General features: G+C 46.4%; 1 protein-coding gene across 1 annotated transcript in view; it reads right to left on the bottom strand.

Annotated features, from left to right (window-relative positions):
* Nucleotides 1–2,050: 2,050 nt before the first annotated feature.
* The window catches only part of Pkd1l1 (polycystin 1 like 1, transient receptor potential channel interacting), a 127,831-nt gene continuing 109,460 nt past the window's right edge, over nt 2,051–20,421 (bottom strand). Inside the window, exons 47-53 of the mRNA XM_076546950.1 lie at nt 18,907–19,141; nt 16,073–16,177; nt 15,320–15,460; nt 10,529–10,663; nt 7,290–7,520; nt 4,030–4,191; nt 2,051–3,261 (exon numbers count right to left, since the gene is read on the bottom strand). Coding sequence (XP_076403065.1) covers nt 3,103–3,261; nt 4,030–4,191; nt 7,290–7,520; nt 10,529–10,663; nt 15,320–15,460; nt 16,073–16,177; nt 18,907–19,141 — 1,168 coding nt within the window. The 3' untranslated portion in view covers nt 2,051–3,102. The remainder of the gene's footprint in view (nt 3,262–4,029; nt 4,192–7,289; nt 7,521–10,528; nt 10,664–15,319; nt 15,461–16,072; nt 16,178–18,906; nt 19,142–20,421) is intronic.

A 20,421-nucleotide genomic window follows, 5' to 3' on the forward strand; every position in this document is an offset into this window, starting at 1 on the left:
CACACTTGCAGTTCTGGCCCTTAGAGTCATGACGTGGATGTCCACAAGTGTGCTTATAGGGGACTGTGGGAGGAGGCTTATATCTTAGAAATGCTTCGGTGGGAACTGGAGAAACAGCTCTGGCTAGAGTTCTTGCCTTAACTCTATCCACAAAAACAACGCAAGCGCACTGAACCACTGAAACCCAGAACCACTGAAAAATGTCTTTGTGGGATTTTTGAATGAACAATCTTTTGGTTTTTCTTAATCTTAGTGAAAGTGCCTCTGGTGTACCCCTAGTGATCTGTATACATGGAGATCTGATGTACCCCTAGTGGTCTGTATACATGATATCTGATGTGCCTCTAGTGGTCTGTATACATGGAGATCTGATGTACTCCTAGTGGAATGTATACATGGAGATCTGATGTACTCCTAGTGGTCTGTATACATGAGATCTGATATACCCCTAGTGGACTGTATACATGGAGATCTGATATACTTTTAGTGGACTGTATACATGGAGAGCTAATGTAATCCTAGTGGTCTATATATATGAGATCTGATATATCCCTAGTGGTCTGTATTACATGAGATCTGATGTACCCATAGTGGACTGTATACATGAGATCTGATGTACCCATAGTGGTCTGTATACATGAGATCTAATGTACCCCTGGTGGACTGTATACATGAGATCTGATGTATCCCTAGTGGACTGTACACATGAGATCTGATGTACCCCTAGTAGACTGTATACATGGAGATCTGATGTACTCCTAGTGGATTGTATACACGGAGATATCTTATTTAGGGTTGATCCCTTTTAAAAGAGTGCTTTAGACATTAGGAAGAGGCATTAGATTTCACTAAATACAACTGTGGGGAAAGTCAAATGATACTTTACTCTTGTTTTGGTAAAGGGCATTAATATTATTTTAATACTAAAAGTAGCCTTGATTTAAAACTCATTATCATGGAATATTATTATTTGAGTCTGCTGCTGGATCTTACATGCTAACATTTTATTTATTTTGGTGTCAAAATAAGTAGGACTGGTAGTTTTTGAAGTTTGGGATCTTTGTATAGTTTTTAATCAATGTATTTCTTGTTTCATGACAAGACATTTGCAAGATTTTCTTGTGTGTGTTGCAGAATAGTTTGCAGGCACTCTGGGCTTAGCTTTTTCAAAGGAGTATGAATTTCAGTTGCTCCACATCTGGCTGGTGGTTTCAGAGGGTGGCCATTCAAACTCTGCTTCCGTTTCTCTCTCTTCCGGTCAATTTAGCTGCGTTGGATTACAGACAGCCAGTTTGTCTTCCCAACGTTCTTATTGTCACCCAGTTTCCCAAATGTGTTTCCTACTTCCCCTTTGTATTTTATACATTGGCGTTCACTGTCACCAACGTATTCAGCTGTAGGACAGCTGGTGGCTTACAAGTTTGCCTCCACTGGATCACTTTATCTTGCTGTTGGCTTTGCTCAATTGTGCTTCATGTTTATGATTTCTGCCCTCCTGCTTTGCTGAGAGCATGTAAATCTTGCTGATGAATCAGGTGGAATATAGACTGTTTCTTCTTAGTTAGCTGCCTCTGTGAGTACTGCTTTTGTGTGTGTGTGGGGGGGGAGGTTTCGAGACAGGGTTTCTCTGTTTCTCTGTGTAGTTTTGGTGCCTGTCCTGGATCTCGCTCTGTAGACCAGGCTGGCCACAAACTCACAGAGATCCGCCTGCCTCTGCCTCCTGAGTGCTGGGATTAAAGGCGTGCGCCACTGCTGCCGCCTGGCATGAGTACTGATTTAATAGTACACACCAACCTTGGTTCTGCTCTCTCAGCCTCAGGTCTCCTGGCACAGACATTCACATGGTTCTCTTTCTTCCAAAACTCTGTTAGGAACTTATCAGTTTTTGCATGTCACAGAGGTTGTAGGAGCTACTTATTCTACACATGCGCCTTTTTGCTTTTTAAGTTTGTCATGCAATTGACCATAAGAATATTTCTTATTCTCAAAAATTATAGATAGATAGATAGATAGATAGATAGATTGATAGATAGATGATTGATAGATGATAGATCTTTTCAGAAATGATGGTGCATTCTGTAGAGACTATACTCAGAGTTGCCGATCCTGACTGGTCCAGTGGAACCTGGTCCTGTGCCATATGTTGCTAATTCTGCCATTCAGCAGTCCTGGTGAATCAAATGCCTTTCTGTGCCCCATATTTCAAGTTCCAGTGGGATTTTTAGGACATAGCCCCATTGTCAGTGGAGAAATATCTGTATAGACCTAGATCTTTATCCTCCCTCTGACTTACGTACAGCTCTCTTTCAGATTTCTCTGTCCATTAATATTCCTAAAATAATTCTAACTTTTTTCAAAATTCCTTTCACTGATTTCTCAGACCCTCATCCTTTGCTCATTTTCTTGCAAATCTATTCCTATTCTTCTCTTCACTGTGTATAGAAATGCATTTCTCTATATCTGCGGATTCCTCCATTGTCTACTTATTCTTTTCTTATTTCATCTTTGTGCTCTTTCTTCTTAGTTTTGTACTCCACTTTCAAAGAAGGGTTTTCTTCATTGAGTTATTTTTCATGAGAGAATACCTTGCTTGCCATCGTCACCCTTTTGTGGCAATTGTTTTTAGATGTGTGCCCCTTTGCCCTCTCCTTTGATTGGCACCTCCAGATGTGCTAATTTGGAGTCCTGTGCATGCTCTTGCATATGGCAGCATCCACATGCACATCTTTTCCTTCTCTGTTCTAATCCTCAGTGCACTCAGCAGGCTTCTTAGAATTGCCAGTCACATTCTATGCTAAAAGACATCCCTCATCTCCGGGAGATGCACTTTCCTTTTCTGTTGCTCAGGCTCTTTATTGATTACAATTATAATGGGAAATGATGGGGCAGATAGATATCCACGGCACTTGGAAACTTGGAGTCTTGCCATACATTTTAAATAATTTAAGCAATTCTGGCCAGAGCACATCTTTCCACTAATATTATTTTTAGAGGGTTTCTTATACAAATCCATCTCATGATTTCAAACCACCTTTGGAATATAAAAACTGCTGTGTAGAAAGTTAATGAAAATAATTTGCACAGTCTTACCCCAGAATCTTGTTACAATGAAATGCCAACTGAAGGACTATCCACTGCCATTGACTCCCCTGCCCTCTTCCAGTGTTTCTCTAGGATAGAAAGTTCTAGGCTGTCAGACAAACAGTCAATCTTCACCAGAAGTTCATCCAAGAGGCTGGAAAATTCATCCAGGTAATAATTCTGAAGGGAAGAAAACTAGATTAATAAATGCATACAAGAATGCGATGTTTTTCTTTTTCCCTCTTTATGTGAATTATTTAGTGATGTCAACTTAGGAAAATTTCACTATGCTATAAAATATCTTAGACATAGAAGTTAGAAGACCTGGGTGCTGGTCCTGTTTCTGTCTGTCTTGGTTCCTTCATTTCTGGTGTGCACACACTGCTTCATTCATAAGTGTTACAGCTACTAGTGCTTTGACAAAGAACCACTGAATGAATCTGAAGGCAATCATGGGCACATGACCGGCAGTAAGCCCTATCCAAACACAGTGCAGTGACTGCTTCTGTCGGCCTCAGGACTGCACAGAACGCTATATAAACAGCAGTCATGGATGACAGCTGAGAATTCACTGTGAAAATACCTAGGTTTGACTTGTTTGCTTTAGTGTCTGGAGTGCCCAACCCAAAGTGCCAACGACTCCATGGTTTGGGTAGAAGTTTAGGTCTGAGAGCAAGTGCCAGAAGCAAGCAAGTAACTCAAAGAACAACCGGAGACTCTGCCTTCTCAACTGTATAGGGTGATTATAGAGATGCAGAGAGCAGTGACGGAGACTGCCAACCCTGTGAGTTCTTTAGTGTTTCAAGGGAAGATTCTGTGAGATCCACCGGGGTTGAGAACTAATTTTGAGCCTTTGCTGTAATAGCTGGCACAGAATCACCATGGTGCTCTCATTGCAGAAAGCAAGCCTTCATGGTAGAGTCGCTGCTCCGAGGTCCCCCAGCTTACATGGTCCGCAGCCACCTCCGCCTCTTCCGGAGTTGTTGTTTCCAGCCCCAGAAGGGTGAGGACTTTGTGCCAGGCATAAACAGCAACATTGTTAAGCGTCACGAGAGATTTTCTGTGAAAAGACTTTCTTTTTCGGAAAAAAGTCAGGAGGGAAGCCCTCAGCTGGAGGAGAGAGAGAGAAGAGAGAGAGAGAGAGAGAGAGAGAGAGAGAGAGAGAGAGAGAGAGAGAGAGAGAGAGAGAGAGAGAGAGAGAAATTCTGTGTTATCAAGCTATGGAATGATTGTTAATTTGATAAACTATGAAGTGAATATTACATCTGCCGTTGCTGCTTAAGGATGTCTCAAGAAGCTTGGCAAAACAAAATTAGGAAAACAGCCCTCACGTGCGGAGCTACGGTTAGAGCTCAGCAGTGAAAAGGGATCTTACTATGAAGCACGCTGTTATTGTCTCACGGTGGTGTTCCTGTGTATGACACAGCATCTCGGCTGGAGTGTGGGTCTGTGTCTGAGAGGCAGGAAGGAATCAAAGACTCAGCAGACTGCTGCGTCCTCCTCATGTGTGCTAAAAAGACGAGCCAACACTGTGCCCTGGATATGAGTCCCTAGGTTATTTATTTCCTCACTGCTGCCTGGGACGTGTCAGTTCACATCCCATTTATTTTGGAAAATAGCTCAAACAAGCAAAATTTTTAGCCATTTAGAGTCTGTCTGCGTTGGCCGCCCTGGAGAACCTCACGTGGTGTCGTCCATTGAAATGGGGAAGCTGTACTGGCAGGCCCCAGGAGCCAAAGCTCACAAAATCACTGACCGAGAGCCTGCTTCCCACTACTGCTGCTGAGCCACGCCCTCTGAACATGTCAGTACCCCTCCGGAAGACCCCGCTTCCCTCTCTCCTGGATTTCCATCACCTGGCTCTGCTATCGCCTGTGTGTGTGTGTGTGTGTGTGTGTGTGTGTGTGTGTGTGTGTGTGGTGGTGGGTTCCTACAATGGGAGGGGCTTCTGTTGTGTGGAAATACGTCAAAACATCTCTCAAGAAATGTCTCTGTGTGTTGTTGTCTCTCATGGGCATACCTTTGATCTTGATCATCCCTTGAATCCCTTCAACCCCTGGCAGAACTGTGTGGGGACACCAAGAGCTGGAGCATAGACAGCTGACAGATGGGCACAGATATCTGCATGTCTGAGGGCCGACTTTAAACCACAGGAGTCATGTTAAACAACAGAAGTTGGGTGTGATGGTGCAGGTGTTTAATTTCAGCACTCAGGAGGCAGAGACAGGCAGATCTCTGAGTTCAAGGCCAGCCTCATCTCAGAGTGAGTTCCAGGACAGCCAGGGCTACACAGATAAACCCTGTCTTGAAAAACCAAACCAAACCAAGCCAGCATGGTGATACACGGATTTAATTCTAATGCTTGGAAGCAAGAGACAGTGAATTCCTAGATTTTACTGGCTAGCCAGTATAGCTTCCTTGGTAGGTTCCAGGCCAATGAGAGGCTTTAGCTTAAGAGTGGGAAAAAAAAAAAAGTAGTTTCTGAGGAATGACATCAAAGGTGTCCTCTGGCCTCCAAATGCAAGCATACACACACACACACACACACACACACACACACACACACACACACACACACATTCTTATTTGTACTTCTCATCCTATACTTAAAATGGATGGATGGAAAGAGTTAAATGAGTGGGCCAGTGAATGTATTAGTGGGTCAACAGATGGATGATGGGTAACTAAGTAATGATAAATAGTTGGCTGGGAGGGTAAATGTTTTGTTTTACTCTTTTACCCTTTGGGAAACCTACAACCAAGCTCCCAAATAAATACACATGGAGGCTTATTCTTGCTTATGAATGCCTGGTCTTAGCTTGGCTTGTTTCTAGCCAGCTTTTCTTAAATTAAATTATCCCATCTACCTTTTGCCTCTGGGCTTTTATATTTCTCTATTCTATATTCTCTTTCTTTACTTCTTATTCCATGGCTTGCTGTGTAGCTGGGTGGCTGGCCCCTGGTGTCCTCTCTCCTTCCTTTCTTGTTCCTTGATCTTCTCTTTCCAGATTTGTCCTCCTATTTATTCTCTCTGCCTGCCAGTGCCGCCTATCCATTCTCCTGCCTTGCTATTGGCCATTCAGCTTTTTATTAGACCAGTCAGGTGTTTTAGACAGGCAAAGTAACACAGCTTCCCAGGGTTAAACAAACGCAACATAAAAGAATGCAACACATCTTTGCATCATTAAACAAATATTCCACAGCATAAACAAATGTAACACACAACTTTAACTAATATTCTACAACAGGTAAGTGGTTAGGATGGAGGAAGGAATGAAGGATGGATGGATGAATGGAAAGCAGTGAGCAGGGAATGTAGACCATTGAAAGGAGCTAAGAGCGCCAGTCTGAGTGCTGTCAGGGTATGAGCATATGTAGCCACTTATAGTTTAACAAGCTATTAATGAGAACATTGGCAGAACCTTATGAAACAAAGAGTTTGAAGTCATTGAGAAAGCAATGACCAATTCCTGTAACTTGCATTGAGCTTCACCATGCTCCAGGAACTACCCTGGGAAGGTAGAGTTCTTGGTATAGCTGCCTTTGAACATGGCTAGAATTAAAAGGGAGACAGAAAGGACTATCTAGGACCCTGACTCTATGAGGTCTGCTTAGAGTTTAAGGGGAGAACTGGCTGGCTGGGACCGTGTGTGTGAAAGTGTCACACTGAACACCGTCTTTTAAAATGAGTAGGGTGGGCCGGGCGGTGGTGGCGCATGCCTTTAATCCCAGCTCTCAGAAGGCAGAGGCAGGCGGATCTTTGTGAGTTTGAGGCCAGCCTGGTCTACAGAGTGAGTTCCATGTTAGCCAGGACTGTTTCACTGAGAAACCCTGTCTTGAAAACCAAAAAAAAAAAAAAAAAAAAAAAAAAGAATAGGGTGCACACAGGAGGGATTCAGTAGAAGCAGCCTGAGATCAAGTCAAGGGTGAGAAGAGATGTAAGTCAACAAGTAGGGAACCAGGAAGGCAGTGTCCTGAGGAGGAGCAGCTGTGGTCTTGCTGGACTGTTCTCAGTGAAGGGAGAGCTCCCCCTCCCAGGGCAGATCAGGTAGATCCTGGGAGGGTTTATCTTATGTTCCCATGAGATCTGGCCAGGGCAGTTTGGACTTGCCTGTCTATATGGACAGAGATCGTTTTGTCCTGATAGCAGATGAGATCTTTATAAACTTTGACTTTAAGGTCTAGGATGCATCAGGGGATCTACGTACCATTCCGAAACACAGCGTTGCCACCAGCAGAAAGAGGGCCCCACAGTAACAAGTCATGGCTTGATGGTCAGACTCCAAACGATTGTGCAGTGCGTCCTTTGGGCTTCTTCCCAGAAACTGAAGCAGCAGCCCAGGAAATACATCTGCAGAGGTGCCAGGTGATGGCGTCCCGGTGGAGAGCAGAAACTGGCGCAAGTGGGAATGGGCCGCCAGCAGCAGGGCCCCCAACAGCTGCAGGGAGAAAACCCCAGGCCGCTGACCCATCAACTCTCTTTAAGGAAGAGGGCTACTTGGGGACTTCTAAATGACTAAATGGTTAAAAGCTTGGAGAAGGGGATTTTGTGTACAGCTCATCTTCCTGGTTTAGGATCTCATCCCAAAGAGGCCAGCCTCCATCAGACCTGCCCCTCTTAGGTCTCTTTCTGTATTTTTAATCTGTATCTACACCTTCCCAGCCACCCAGTAGTCCTGAAAAGTGACCTGTGCTCCCTTCTCTGTTGTCAGAGCTCTGTAAGCTCCATACCCCCATCCTTCCTCCTGAAGCTTGGGAGACTGTCTGATGGCCAGGTCACAGTCCACGCACATGAGCCGTGGGGGCCTATGATGGATGATTGGCCGTAATGAGGCTCACCCTTTTTGGCCACCTCTGCTATCAGTGACCTGTCTCTTCAATCTTTGGCCGTGAGCATCTTGCCTGTACACTGGACTTCTCCTATATGGGACTACTGCTACTAGGATGGTCTCTTGCCTATACGTGTCTAGCACCCAGCGTGGGCTATGTAAAGGTAATGACTAAGAAGAATCGGGAAGGGCTACATAGAGGCAAACTGGTTCTGGTTAAGTTTGTGGTCTGGCTGTTAGAGACAGGGACTTAATTTGAGGTCTTAGTTGTAGTGTCACCACCCAGTTTGTGTCACACTCTCTACTGAAACCAACTCCAGGGCTGACACAGTTTCTCAGGTGTGATGTCTGGATGACAGACCACCATCTTGCTACCTATCTCAGGAACCACTGGCCTCCATTTATTTCCCCGGCCCTGCATTTAGAATTCCTTGTCTCTTGCCTGGCACTCATCGAATACCCTCAACTCAAGTGGCTTGGCACACATCTCTGTGGGAACGAGGAGGAAGAAAGCGTAGTCTAGGCTCAGCATGGTGGGACATGCCTGCAATCTCAGTGCTCTGAGGTGGAGGCAGGAGCATCAGGAATTCAAGGCTCTCGTTGGCTCTATAGTGGGTTTGAGACCAGGCTAGGTTACATAAGACCTGGTCTTGAAACAGAATTAAAAATGCCAGTGCCACTGACAATATCATAACTGACAGTTTAGGTTCAGCTCACGCTGGACTCAGGTAAACAGAAGGATTGCTAGAAGATAGCCCCAACCAGCAATCCCCCCCCCCCCCCGCCCCCGGCAAAGGGGCATCTACTTCTTTATTAACACATATCTGTAACTGGTCATAGTCACCATGGTAGCTCTCCACCTCTTCTGCCCCACAAACCACCTCCCAACTCTAACTTCCAGGCCGTTTCCATTCACATGCTCCCTCCCACTGATACCCTCATACAACTGGCAAGACTCTCCCCACCTTTTGCTATTCTCTCTGACCCCCAAGAGACAGCCTTAGCAGTTTTGAATTTCCCCCAAACAAACCTTTCTTCCCACCCACAGAGTGGTCTGGCTCAGTGGTTCCACTGTGCCCTGGTTTATATTGCCAAGCCTGATGAACCCACATGATAAGAGAACAGAAAAGACTCCCAGGAGCTGTCCTCTGACCTCGGTGCACACGCCCTCCCCCACAAACAAACAACAAACAAATACAAACAATTTTTTAAATGCAAAAAGCAAAGCAGGCAAGCAAACAACCACAAACACAAACTACATCTCAGCAAGTCGAGATGAAGGCCCTGACTGACCCACAACACACACACCTACTTTGGACAGTGCAAATGCTGCTACATTTGTTAGATATCATTTATTATATCCTGAGATTTTTCTTAACATAAAAGCACTTTCATATGGTGCTAAATTGTGTCAATAACAGTTTATTGCTAGGTAGAGACCACGTAGACCTATATTGTTTCTAAGGCAAGCAACCTTCCTGGGCACACATCAGCCATATGTTTCCCAGAAGGTTTATTAGCTGGCCTCTGGTGACATCTGTGATTGGGTAGGGGCAGCCTGGTTTTTTAAGTGTAGCTGTAGACTCTGAGATCTACTTCTTCTTTGCTCATTTGCTGGCCTGTTCCTCCAAGCATAGGACCAGCAGGGTCCATGTTCTCTGGAGCAGGAGACTCTTGCTTCGGTCCTTGTGGGCCTATGTAAGCCCTGGCCCTAACAGCCAGAATGTCCTCACAGTAGCCACCTGGCCAAGCAGTTGTCTCAAATTTGATAGCAATGCTGTCTGTGGCAGAGGTGGGAACTTGTGCCGCACTAGGCCTATGGGGCTAAAGTGAGCTCCTTCTCAACTGGGACCTGCTCAGGACCAGCAGCCAGGAACCCCATCAGGGTCTAAGCTATACTCTGGGCATGGTTCGGGCCTTCACTCTCCAGTCAGAACTTTTGTCCCATCCCTGCAGGGGGACTTGCCCTGTACTGGCACAGAGCTCAGGCGTTGCCAAGCACCCATGCAAACAGCTGAGCACCATCTACCCATGATGCTCTTTTGTCCTGACTGGGGTTTACTTCTATGTTCTACTGATGCTGTGTGGTTCCTCAAGTGAGGCAATTAATGCAAAGGGGGTTCTGGCGTGTGAGAGGAGAAGTCTCTGTGTGCAGGGCTTGGGTGACAGATGGGGGGCGGGGAGAAGCAGCATGTGGCTATTGAAGCACCTGAAAGTTACAGTCCCAAGGCCAGTGTCACCCCCTTTCTCAGCTTCTTGCTCCATCGTCTGAGAAAACCACCTTTCCGACCCGCAGCCCATTGTGATCATTAAGCATGTTCACATACAAGAGGCCCTCCACAGCAGTCCTGACACTTAGGGAGAGATCTGTAGGAAATAACCATAATATGCCATGGGAAAGTGTAACACAAAGCCAGTGTTTAATAAATCATGGCTATTGCTGTCACAAACACAATTATAATACTGATACCCCTTATCTAAACCCCACCATAATGGATTCGGTGGCTAGAATTCTGGATGGTATGTCACCCTGTGAGAAGTTTGCTATTCCCTGACTAGGGTGAACCAATGTGCTGGCTGGCTAAGGAAATCACTGGAGAAGGGGAGAGAATTCTTACTGCTGGTGCAAAGGCTCTGGAGAGAGACGAATGTGTCACTGCTGAGAAGGATGCCAGGGTGCTCAGGAAGCCGAGGAGGTGAACACATTTCAACATCCAGAGGAATAGGAGGATTCCCCGGAGCCATCTTGCCCGCTAAGGGAAGAACACAGCAGGTCAGTGTGTCCTGCCAATAATAACAAGGAGGTGTAGGCACAGGCACACACCTGGGAGTTATGCTGAGACACATGCCCATTTAAGGAGTTGTCTAGACCACAGGTCTCCCAGGGACACAAGGTTTCTCAGGGACACCAAGGGTCAGTATCTACAGAGGAACACAAGTCAGAAGCAGGAGTCAGGACACATTGTAAGACATCTTCAGGAGGGCCAGGCTGGTAGAGACAGCAGAGCATGTCTGGCTGGTTCCCCCTATGAGCTTCAGTCCACTGTGCTGTAAGTGAATGGCCATGGTAACAGCGATAGGATGCTCCCTCATCATGTAACATGTTACCAATGCTTTCCTTGAAGACAGTGAAAATTTAATCCTGTGATAACTAGGAGGGTCCCCATGTTATAGCTTTGTAGTCTATGGCTCACATAAACACAGTGATGGGACAAAGGACACAGCAGGATGACCCAGGGGCACACTCAGAGTCCAGGTCCAACACAGGTACCCATAACTCCTGGGTCACTCAGAAGCGGTGCACCTGTCTAAGACTCGTTGGGAAAGGCCTTCGGCACATGGCCTCATCTACTTTCCCCAAGAGAAAGAGATGAATGCTGCATGCTAGAACTCCATGGGAGCCAAGGATCAAGGTTTTCAGTTTGCTTGGGAAACGACCAGCAGCCACCTCTGACAACTGAGGCCCAGGGAAGCTGTGAGAGGCTGGCACAGCTGTGGTCCCTTCAAATCAGTACACTCAGCTGTGCTTGAGAAAAACAGGGATGATTGACAGCATATCCAGGTACTGGATAGGAGACCTGCAATGTGAGACCTGGGCAGAGCTGCACACTTTCTGGTAGCTGCAATTTAACAGGTGAAAATTAGCACAGTGATTTACTTTGCATTTTATTTAGACCAACATGTAAAATAACACGTGCATTCAGCACAAATGGGAATGTGTGCATATTAAATTTGTGGAATTCAATAAGTATTTTATATTTGGAGTATGTCTCAATTTGAGCTGGCCATACTTCATTCTCTATACTCTCAAGGGGTCAGGGGCCACGAGAGTGGAGAGCACAGCTATGGTCTCTCTGTGGACCCCTTTCTTGCCTATATCTGATTGGAAGGATACCAGAAAGCCTTCCTAACTGTTTTCATTATCATATTTACTTGCAAGATATTTATCATGTGCCAAGAGGATATGTATGCATATTCTTCCTCTCTTTCTCATCTTAGAAAACCCTTTAAGTTTTGTACCATGGTCTTATCATATTTAAAACTTGAAGAAGCATGGCCCACTCATGGGGTTAAAGAAAAGATGAGGCTAAGGCCATAGGCTGCAGCTGCAAGGACATCTAAACTCAGACAGTGACAAAGTGCTCTGAAGGCCTCCCGATGCATACGTCACAGTTCACATCTCAGGTAACTGGCTCCAAGACCACAGGCTGTTTCCACTGCTGCTTCTGACTGGACTGGGATGCTCATCCTCTTGGAGTATGGGTGGGGTCATTTGTGGTGTGGATGGGCTGCCATTCCCTGTTTCACTAGATAGTATGTCACTTGATACAAAATGGTTATATGAAATATGCTTGGCACAACCATGCTCCCTTCAAGACAGTAAGACATGGCTGTGCTCAGGAAAAAATGGAGACAGTTCACACTGTAACCCCCACTGGGTAGGTGAGATACAATGGGAGACCTGGGCAGAACTGCGAATTTCCTGGTAGCTGTAATTTAACAGGTGATAATAAGCAGAGATATTTACTAAGTGTTTTATTGAGATCAACATATGTAAAATAGTGTATATTCGGAATAAAATGGAAATATTTGCACACCAAATTTATAAACTCCTTTACAGTTCATCAAGCTCAGCCCTGTGGAGAGGAGAGTTAGAGGCACTGAGCTCTGATCAGCTTGAGCTGTACCCCGGGCACTGGGTGGTGATGGGACAAATGATGCAGGGCCAGAATGCTGATGTGAGTATGGGGCGGGATGAAGCTTTACCAGGTCAGCTCTTACTCAAGAGCTAAGTGAAGGCCCAGAAATTGACACCGGGCTGTAATGGAATCCCCAGGGAAAGGGGAGTCATGCCAGGCAAGATTTTGGCAAAAGCAAACATGACCAGAAAGATAGCACACTATGAGGGAAGAAGGGTGTGAAAGGGGAAGCCATTTCGGAGGCCCAGTGCTCAGAGAGTCCTGACAGACTGCTGTTTCTCCTCACGACACCCCTCAAAGAGTTTCTCTGCCCATGCCAGTGAGAAGAGCACCCTACAAAGTGTTTCAGGAAAGGAACCCTAGACTACGATGGAGTTGGGATCCAGGCTGATGCATAGCTGTGGTTGTGGGGTAGAACACATGGAAAGTGAGCTGAACCCTCCCCCCCACCCCCGGTAGAAAAAGTGCTGATGAATACAGACACACAGGAAAGGTAGACCAGAAAGCCTGCCAGTGATGACACAGTGAGGCCAACAGTGGAATAGAGAGAGTCTTCATCTGATCCCATGTTGCTGCTGGGGAACAGTCATGAGCAAGCTGCTAAACTTCCTTCCTAGAGCTTCTGGCCTCTTGGTGTGTGACAGACAACCATATCATACTGTACCACACACAGCTCAGTAGATGCTAAGTGCTTGCAAGAAGGTCCTGGTGTGGCTGTGGCTGACCCAGCTCTTCTTTAACTTTACATATTTCCCAGAATAACTGAGACTGAGAACTAAACATCCCAAAACAAAGAGAAGGCGCTTGGAACAGCCTGAGCAGCTCACTACTGTGTGGAAAGACATTACTCACAGCTGGGAGAACCTGAAGAGCAACATCCTGGGGTTCTATATGCTGGGGGAGCCATGAGGTGTTAAGCTAATGTGTCTTAAGACTTCCTGTTTTAGGACAGAAAGGAACAGAGCTTCCTGCCTGTGTGGATAAAGAAGATGATTTTCCCAACTTTTGTGATTGGCATACTAGGCTCCTACAAGTTGCAGAAATTATAATCCAAGATGCAAAAGTGTCTGGAATCCTGCTCTTTGTGCTTAGCACAGTGATGGCCTACGGTGCACTCCATGCAACGAGTCCCTGCTAGGACCAGCAATGTGTACAAAGCATGGTGTGCGCAGCACCATGGGGGTGATGAGCAGGAAGTGGAGGAGGCAGGCTCAGTAAGGGAGTGGCAGCTGCTCATGATGTGAAGATGATGTCTACCTGGTTTGTGCCTAGCCTTGGAGTTCATGAGTGCTTATGGAGCTCAACACTCAGGCATAGGAAGTATAGCTTCAGGGTTTCCCCCATGTAACTCTTCTTAGCCTGGGAGGGCCCAGGACTGACTCATAAAGTCACAGAACTAGTGACATCTGCAAAGGGAAGATGATTTGTATTCTTGTCCTCCAGGAAGAAACCCAGATTGTCCTCTACTTGGGATCCTTCAACACACAGCCCCCAGGCTGATGAGTCTCTGGTGTTTCCACAGCTGGGCCACTCTGGCTATAGGAAGGTCCTGACACCCTCTGAGCCTCAGTTTCCCCAGATGTAGCAGTTGTCTTGGGAACACTCTGTGTTTCTGCTCCAAGGTTTACTGGGAGTTTAGATGGTGAGAAGCTGGAGAAGAGAAGATGGGTAGAAGTTGATATACCCTCCGAGGAGACAGGGACAACAGTGGTACCACTTATCCAGAAAAGGAAGGCTGGAGCTGTGATGGAGGAAGAACATCATCCTTGTTCCCTCAAAAGCTCCCCACTCAGCAGAAAAGAAATCTGGGCCCAAGGTTTATCACAAGAAGAGCCAGAGGGAAGTTATAGAGAAGAGGTGGAGCTGGGAGCACTGAGGTTAGAGGGGAACCATTCCCCCCACTTTTCAGGTTGTTCTGGGAGCATCTTGTCTAGGGTGTGAAGGTACTCTAGGTACAGGATGGCCCTGGGGCATTGACAGCCCTCAAGGTAGGTAGAAAAAAGACTTAGAGAATCTGTGGGTAGGTAGAGATGTTAGCTGTGGCTATACCAGAGTAAGAGAGGAATAATAGATTCAGTTTGCATATATTCACTGTGGCATGAAGCAGTGGACCTCTGGGGAGCCTGGCTGGTTGTGATAGGATCCCCTGACCTACAGGTCTCCTTCCAGGGACTTATGGGGCCCATCCTGCATATTCTACTTGGTTTTGGTAGAGGTCCCATTCTACAGATGGAAGTCTAGGAGATAGTGATACATAGACTTAGAGGTGGTATTTCTCCCCTTCATGACCTCAAGTCTCTTCCTGGGCTTCGGAGTCATCACTTATAGAAAATACCTGCACCTAAGACCATCACCAGATGGAAGGGGAAGACAGGTGTGATGTATCTAAGCATGTTAGAGCCAGCCTCCTTACTGTAGGCTGTGTTGACTGACGCCTGCTTCCTAATGCTACTGCAAGTACATTGGCATCCCTGGCTCTTGAGTTCTGCCCTACATAGCATGCATGAATGCCCAGCTGGTGGGCACAAGTGAAGTTATCCATATCCCTCACTGCTTCAAGTGCTACCATCTGTGAGCTCACAGCATTACCATCCAACAGAACACACCCATCTCACCGAACCTTCTATGATAGATGTCCTTGTATGATAGATGTCATTGAGCAACATCAGTTATGGCTTCTTTTGGGTACCCTCAAATCCCCTATCATACCTGATTCCATGACACCATCAGACTTAGGTCCACATACATCTGATGAAATCCTTTGTGGAACTGGTCAGTGACATTCTCAGCAAGGGTGGTGAGGTAACCAGAGGCTGCATAGTAGGCCAGGGCTACCCCAACCATAGAGAGCTGCAACACAGGAGAGAAAGGTCCTCAGTCGGCTGAGGGAGGACTCAGTGGCCCCCCTAGACCCTCTGGTGACAAGTTGTCTGTCAAACATTAAATTGGTTGAGGAGATGACTCAGTTGGTAAAGTGTAGGCATGAAGACATGTATGCAATCTCCAGAGCCCATGTGAAAGTGCCAGTCATGGTGGCACATGCTTGGAATCCCCGTGTGCGGGTGGACTCCTGGGACTCTCCAATTAGCTAGCCTAGTCTAACTGATGATTTCCAGGCCAGTGAGAGACACTGTCTTAAAAAGAGAGATTGATGGTATCTGAGAAATGACACCCAGAACTGGCTTCTGGCCTCCACATGTTTATGTACCGAAACACACACACACACACACACACACACACACACACACACACACACACACACACACACACACACATACACACACACACCACTACCACCATCAGATGCCAAGGAAACCTGATTTCAAATGCTATTCTGCCTCTACACTACAATGAGGTTGGAATTAGTACCTATAAGGCTTCCTGATAAAAGGATTTTTCCTTTCAGATAAAAATACTTTAGTGACATTGTTCCACGTAAAGAGACTATATCAGAGAGGCTACCTCCAGCCAGTGTCTCAGTTTTCTCCAGTAGCTGAGGACCCCCTTGGTGGCCATTCCCCAGAGCTGGAAACAGAGGTGGGTCACGTTGAGTACCAGGAACACCAGCTGGGATGGGACAAAAATAAGTGAGGCAAAGGAAGGGTCAGCTAAGGTGTTTTTTCAAGGTCTAGACTTCTGCCTGGTTCTGTCTCCCATCACCATTTCCGTGGGCATGGTGCAAGTCTCGTTCCTTCTCGAGAGCATTTGATAACAAACTAGCCCTTGAGGAGGCACCTGGGCAGCTTGGTATCTCTTCACACTAAACACTCCCAGAGACCCAATTCCACGTGAAGCATTAACACGTGCTATTGACCCTGAGGCATGGGAATAAGGCATGTGGGTGTCCACAGCCACTACCAGCTCACCATGCCAGCCTGCTGTTTATTCACAAGTTTATAGTGAATTGAAAGCCATCACCAGGGGCTTTGTGAATTCTCCATCCTCTCTGGGAGCTCTGTGTACTGTGTCTTTGTGGGTCCACTCTAACAAACTGCAAACCTAATTAGAACCAAGTTAGCTTTGAGTCCTCAGGGAAGGTACAAAACAGTGGTACTGTGACACGATATTCTGTAGACTGCCTTTCCACTCCAGTCCACTCCAGTGGGGAACCACAGTGATGTTGGAAGCAGTTACTATTGATAAGACTTCTGATAAAAGTATTTTTCCTTCCAGATAAAAATACTTCAGTGCTGTGAGATGTTCTGTATGGCAAATGTGTTGCTCTGATTGGTCAATAAATAAAATACTGATTGGCCAGTGGCTAGGCAGGAAGTATAGGCGGGACTAACAGAGAGGATAAAAGAAAGAACAGGAAGGCAGAAGAAGTCACTGCCAGCCGTCGCCAGGACAAGCAGAATGTGAAGATGCCGGTAAGCCACGAGCCATGTGGCAAGGTATAGAGTTATGGAAATGGATTAATTTAAGCCATAAGAACAGTTAGCAAGAAGCCTGCCACGGCCATACAGTTTGTAAGCAATATAACTCTCTGTGTTTACTTGGTTGGGTCTGAGCTGCTGTGGGACTGGCGGGTGACAAAGATTTGTCCTGACTGTGGGCAAGGCAGGAAAACTCTAGCTACACTTCAGTTCCATTGTTCTGCATAAAGAGCCTGTATCAGAGAGGCTACCTCCAGTCAGTGTCTCCATTTCCTCCGTGGCATAGAGCCAAAAGAAAGGGTAGGGAACTGACCTGGTTTTCTAAACTCTTGACATTTTGCCCAACATGGCTTCATTTTTTTTTCTGCATGAATTCTAACATTTTAAGATATCACACTAGCATACTATTTACCTTGTTTTCTGACTACTTTTTCTTTTTTGGTGCTGAAGGCAAGAGCCTCTCCTATCCCAGCCCTTCCCAGTAATCCACATTTGTGCTTCATGCTTATCCCGTTCCAGTCTCAGCGGTGGCTACATCTAACACTCCCTAGACCTCTTTCCCTTCCTGAAGCCAAGCAGACTTGACTTGTCCAACAGCAGAACATGGTTCCTTCAGAGAGAAACATGAAATAAGATCAAAGCCAGTGGCATACCATGGAGAGTGGCTGCTGAGGCTTTTGACTGTTCACTGAAGCAACATGAACCACTGGCACCTGATGCTATGGACTGGGGGGGGGGAGGATGGGCAGATATCCCCAAATTAATGTTTTGGAACCCCAAGCCCCATAATGTCTCTATTTGGAGGCAGACCTCAATAGAAGTAGTTAAAGCTAGGTACAGGCATGAGCTGGGGCCTGTTTCTATAATATTGGGGGTCTATACACATACTGAAGCCCAAAGGGCACATACTTTCTCCTTGTTCACTGGTGCAGAAATAGAGCCAGGCTGTAAAACAGTGAGAAGATGGCCTCCCACCACCAAGGAAGGACTCTTCACTACAGCCCAGCATTGCCAGGACTGGATTTAGGGTTTCTAGCTGCCAGATCTTTGTTAGATAGATGTCTGTTATTTAAGCCTCCCAGCCAGCGGGAAGTAGTCCTGTTTGCCTCACAGAGATACATGGCAGTCCCCAGTGGCTGTCTGAAATTTCAATAGTGACAAACCCTATGAATACTGTAGCGTTCTTATAAATGCATAACTAGCTATAATAAGGCTTAGTTTCTAAATTTGGCATAGTAACTGATTAACAGTAACAACCAATAATAAAATAGAACAATCATAGTAACACACTGTAATTACACCACAATACACTGTAAGGATGTTTAAAATGTAGGCGTTGTTTATGTCTGGAATATTCCATTCCATATTTTCAGATCATGGTTGACTATAGAAAGTTAAATGTTAGCCGGGCGGTGGTGGCGCACGCCTTTAATCCCAGCACTCGGGAGGCAGAGGCAGGCGAATCTCTGTGAGTTCGAGGCCAGCCTGGGCTACCAAGTGAGTTCCAGGAAAGGCGCAAAGCTACACAGAGAAACCCTGTCTCGAAAAACCAAAAAAAAAAAAAAAAAAAAAAAAAGAAAGTTAAATGTTAAACAACAAGGGATGACAGTCTTTTGTTATGGTGGCTGGGGCTGACGAAGCCTCCACGATGAATTTAGTACATCGAGGCAGTTGAATATTTGTGCTCATTTTGTATGTGATGGTTGGCTTCCCTATTGGGGATCTTCCTTGTCTCCAGTCCCAACACTTATTCTATGATTCATACTGTATGAAAGGGACATAATAAAAATTACACAGGTGGGCCAATGGAGGGCCCTAGTTCCGTGGAGGCAGAAGGTATTTAGCCTGGAGCGGTATTTAGCCCAGGTGGAGCCCCAGTTCCCCGTGTCCATGCAGGAGGCCCAGAACAGGTGAACTCACCTCAGAAAGCTTAAGAAGGTACTGCGGGACTGAGGCATTATGGAAGATGCTGAACGACTCTACCAAGGATGAGGGGGCAAGACCTCCCGTGGGGAGCAGCTCCGCGCCTAGGGTCACACTCGTGAAGAGTCGTGTTGGAGGGTTGTAGAGAGTGAAGTGCACAGACATGGCCCTGCTGCCCTGGTTGATCCACCTGTTGGCCCTGAGGGCGGTCAGGGCTGAGTGGGCTTCATGCCTGGAAAGCAGCTCAGGGTCAGAGGGAGGACAGGAAACCAGACTTGGGGGTCCAGGGGAAACCCCATTGGTGGCACCACGCCCAGTGTACCCAATGCCAGCCTTCATGGGGACAGATGACCCCCAGACTTCCGATTTTTGCACAGACAGTCCTTCTGTGGGCTAGGGTCCCCACCAGGAGCCCACTGACCCTCTTTCCCTCCTCCTCCTTGTCTCTGCAGCAAGGGCATAATCCCAAGCCAACAGACAGTGACTACCCTCACCTGTGCCCTGTGAGGGAGAGATGCCCAGCAGCCCTCCCCAAGGGCTCACGGATATTCAAATCCTTCTTTTCACAGTGGACTGCATGGATAGAAAGAGACTATACCAATTCATATTTAGTAGCAAATCATGTCCTTTTTTGGGGGTCTGGGCACACTACTATAACTGCACGGATTGATTTCTTATGCAAAACTCCATTCTGTGGTGTAGGCTGTGCCATGAACTGGGCCTAGGGCATCCTGTAGAACTGGCAGGGCACCTGACTACAGGCTGGGCTATAGGAAGCATAGTATATGTGTGCCATATCTATACATGATGGAAAACCCACTCCTCATCTGCTCAATGCAGTTAAAGGTAGTCTCTGTGATGTGAATGTCCTTCTGTATGCTGTGAGTATCTGTTGCTCTCATTGGTTAATAAGGAAGCTGCTTTGGCCTATGGCAAGGCAGGGTAGAGTCAGGCAGGAAATCCAACCAGAGATACAGTAGAAGAAGAATGGAGTCTGGCAAATGCCATCCAGCTGCCCAAGGAGCAAGATGCTAGCAGACCAGTAATGCCATGGCCACATGGCAAAATATAGATTAATAGAAAAGGGTTAATTTAAGTTGTAAGAGGTAGTTAGTAATAAGTCTGGCATTTATAATTAATGTAAGTCTCTGAGTGATTATTTCATAAGCATCTGCGGGACAGAGCAGGACACACAAAAGCCTCTGGCTACACATTTGTGCTCCCCTAGGAGTTAGGGGAGGAATAATCAAGACCATGTGAGCACCCTGCTTGGCACACCGAAAGCAAAAGACAGAGATTCACCTGCCTCCATGACTCTGCAGGCTCTGGCAGCCACTCTTAAAGAATGTCCCGTTCTGTTCTCCTCTATGTACTTGGGTCTGAACACTGGAGTCTGAGTTCTTCCACACTATTGTTCTGAAGCACTGCTCAGGCCCTGGTAGTGCTGGCCTGCCCAGAAGCTGAGCCCACAGCTGATAAGCCTCACCTCACAGTGTGGGGCCTGGGAGCCTC

The sequence above is a fragment of the Peromyscus maniculatus genome, chromosome 10 (assembly GCF_049852395.1).
Source record: "Peromyscus maniculatus bairdii isolate BWxNUB_F1_BW_parent chromosome 10, HU_Pman_BW_mat_3.1, whole genome shotgun sequence".
Taxonomy (NCBI): domain Eukaryota; kingdom Metazoa; phylum Chordata; class Mammalia; order Rodentia; family Cricetidae; genus Peromyscus; species Peromyscus maniculatus.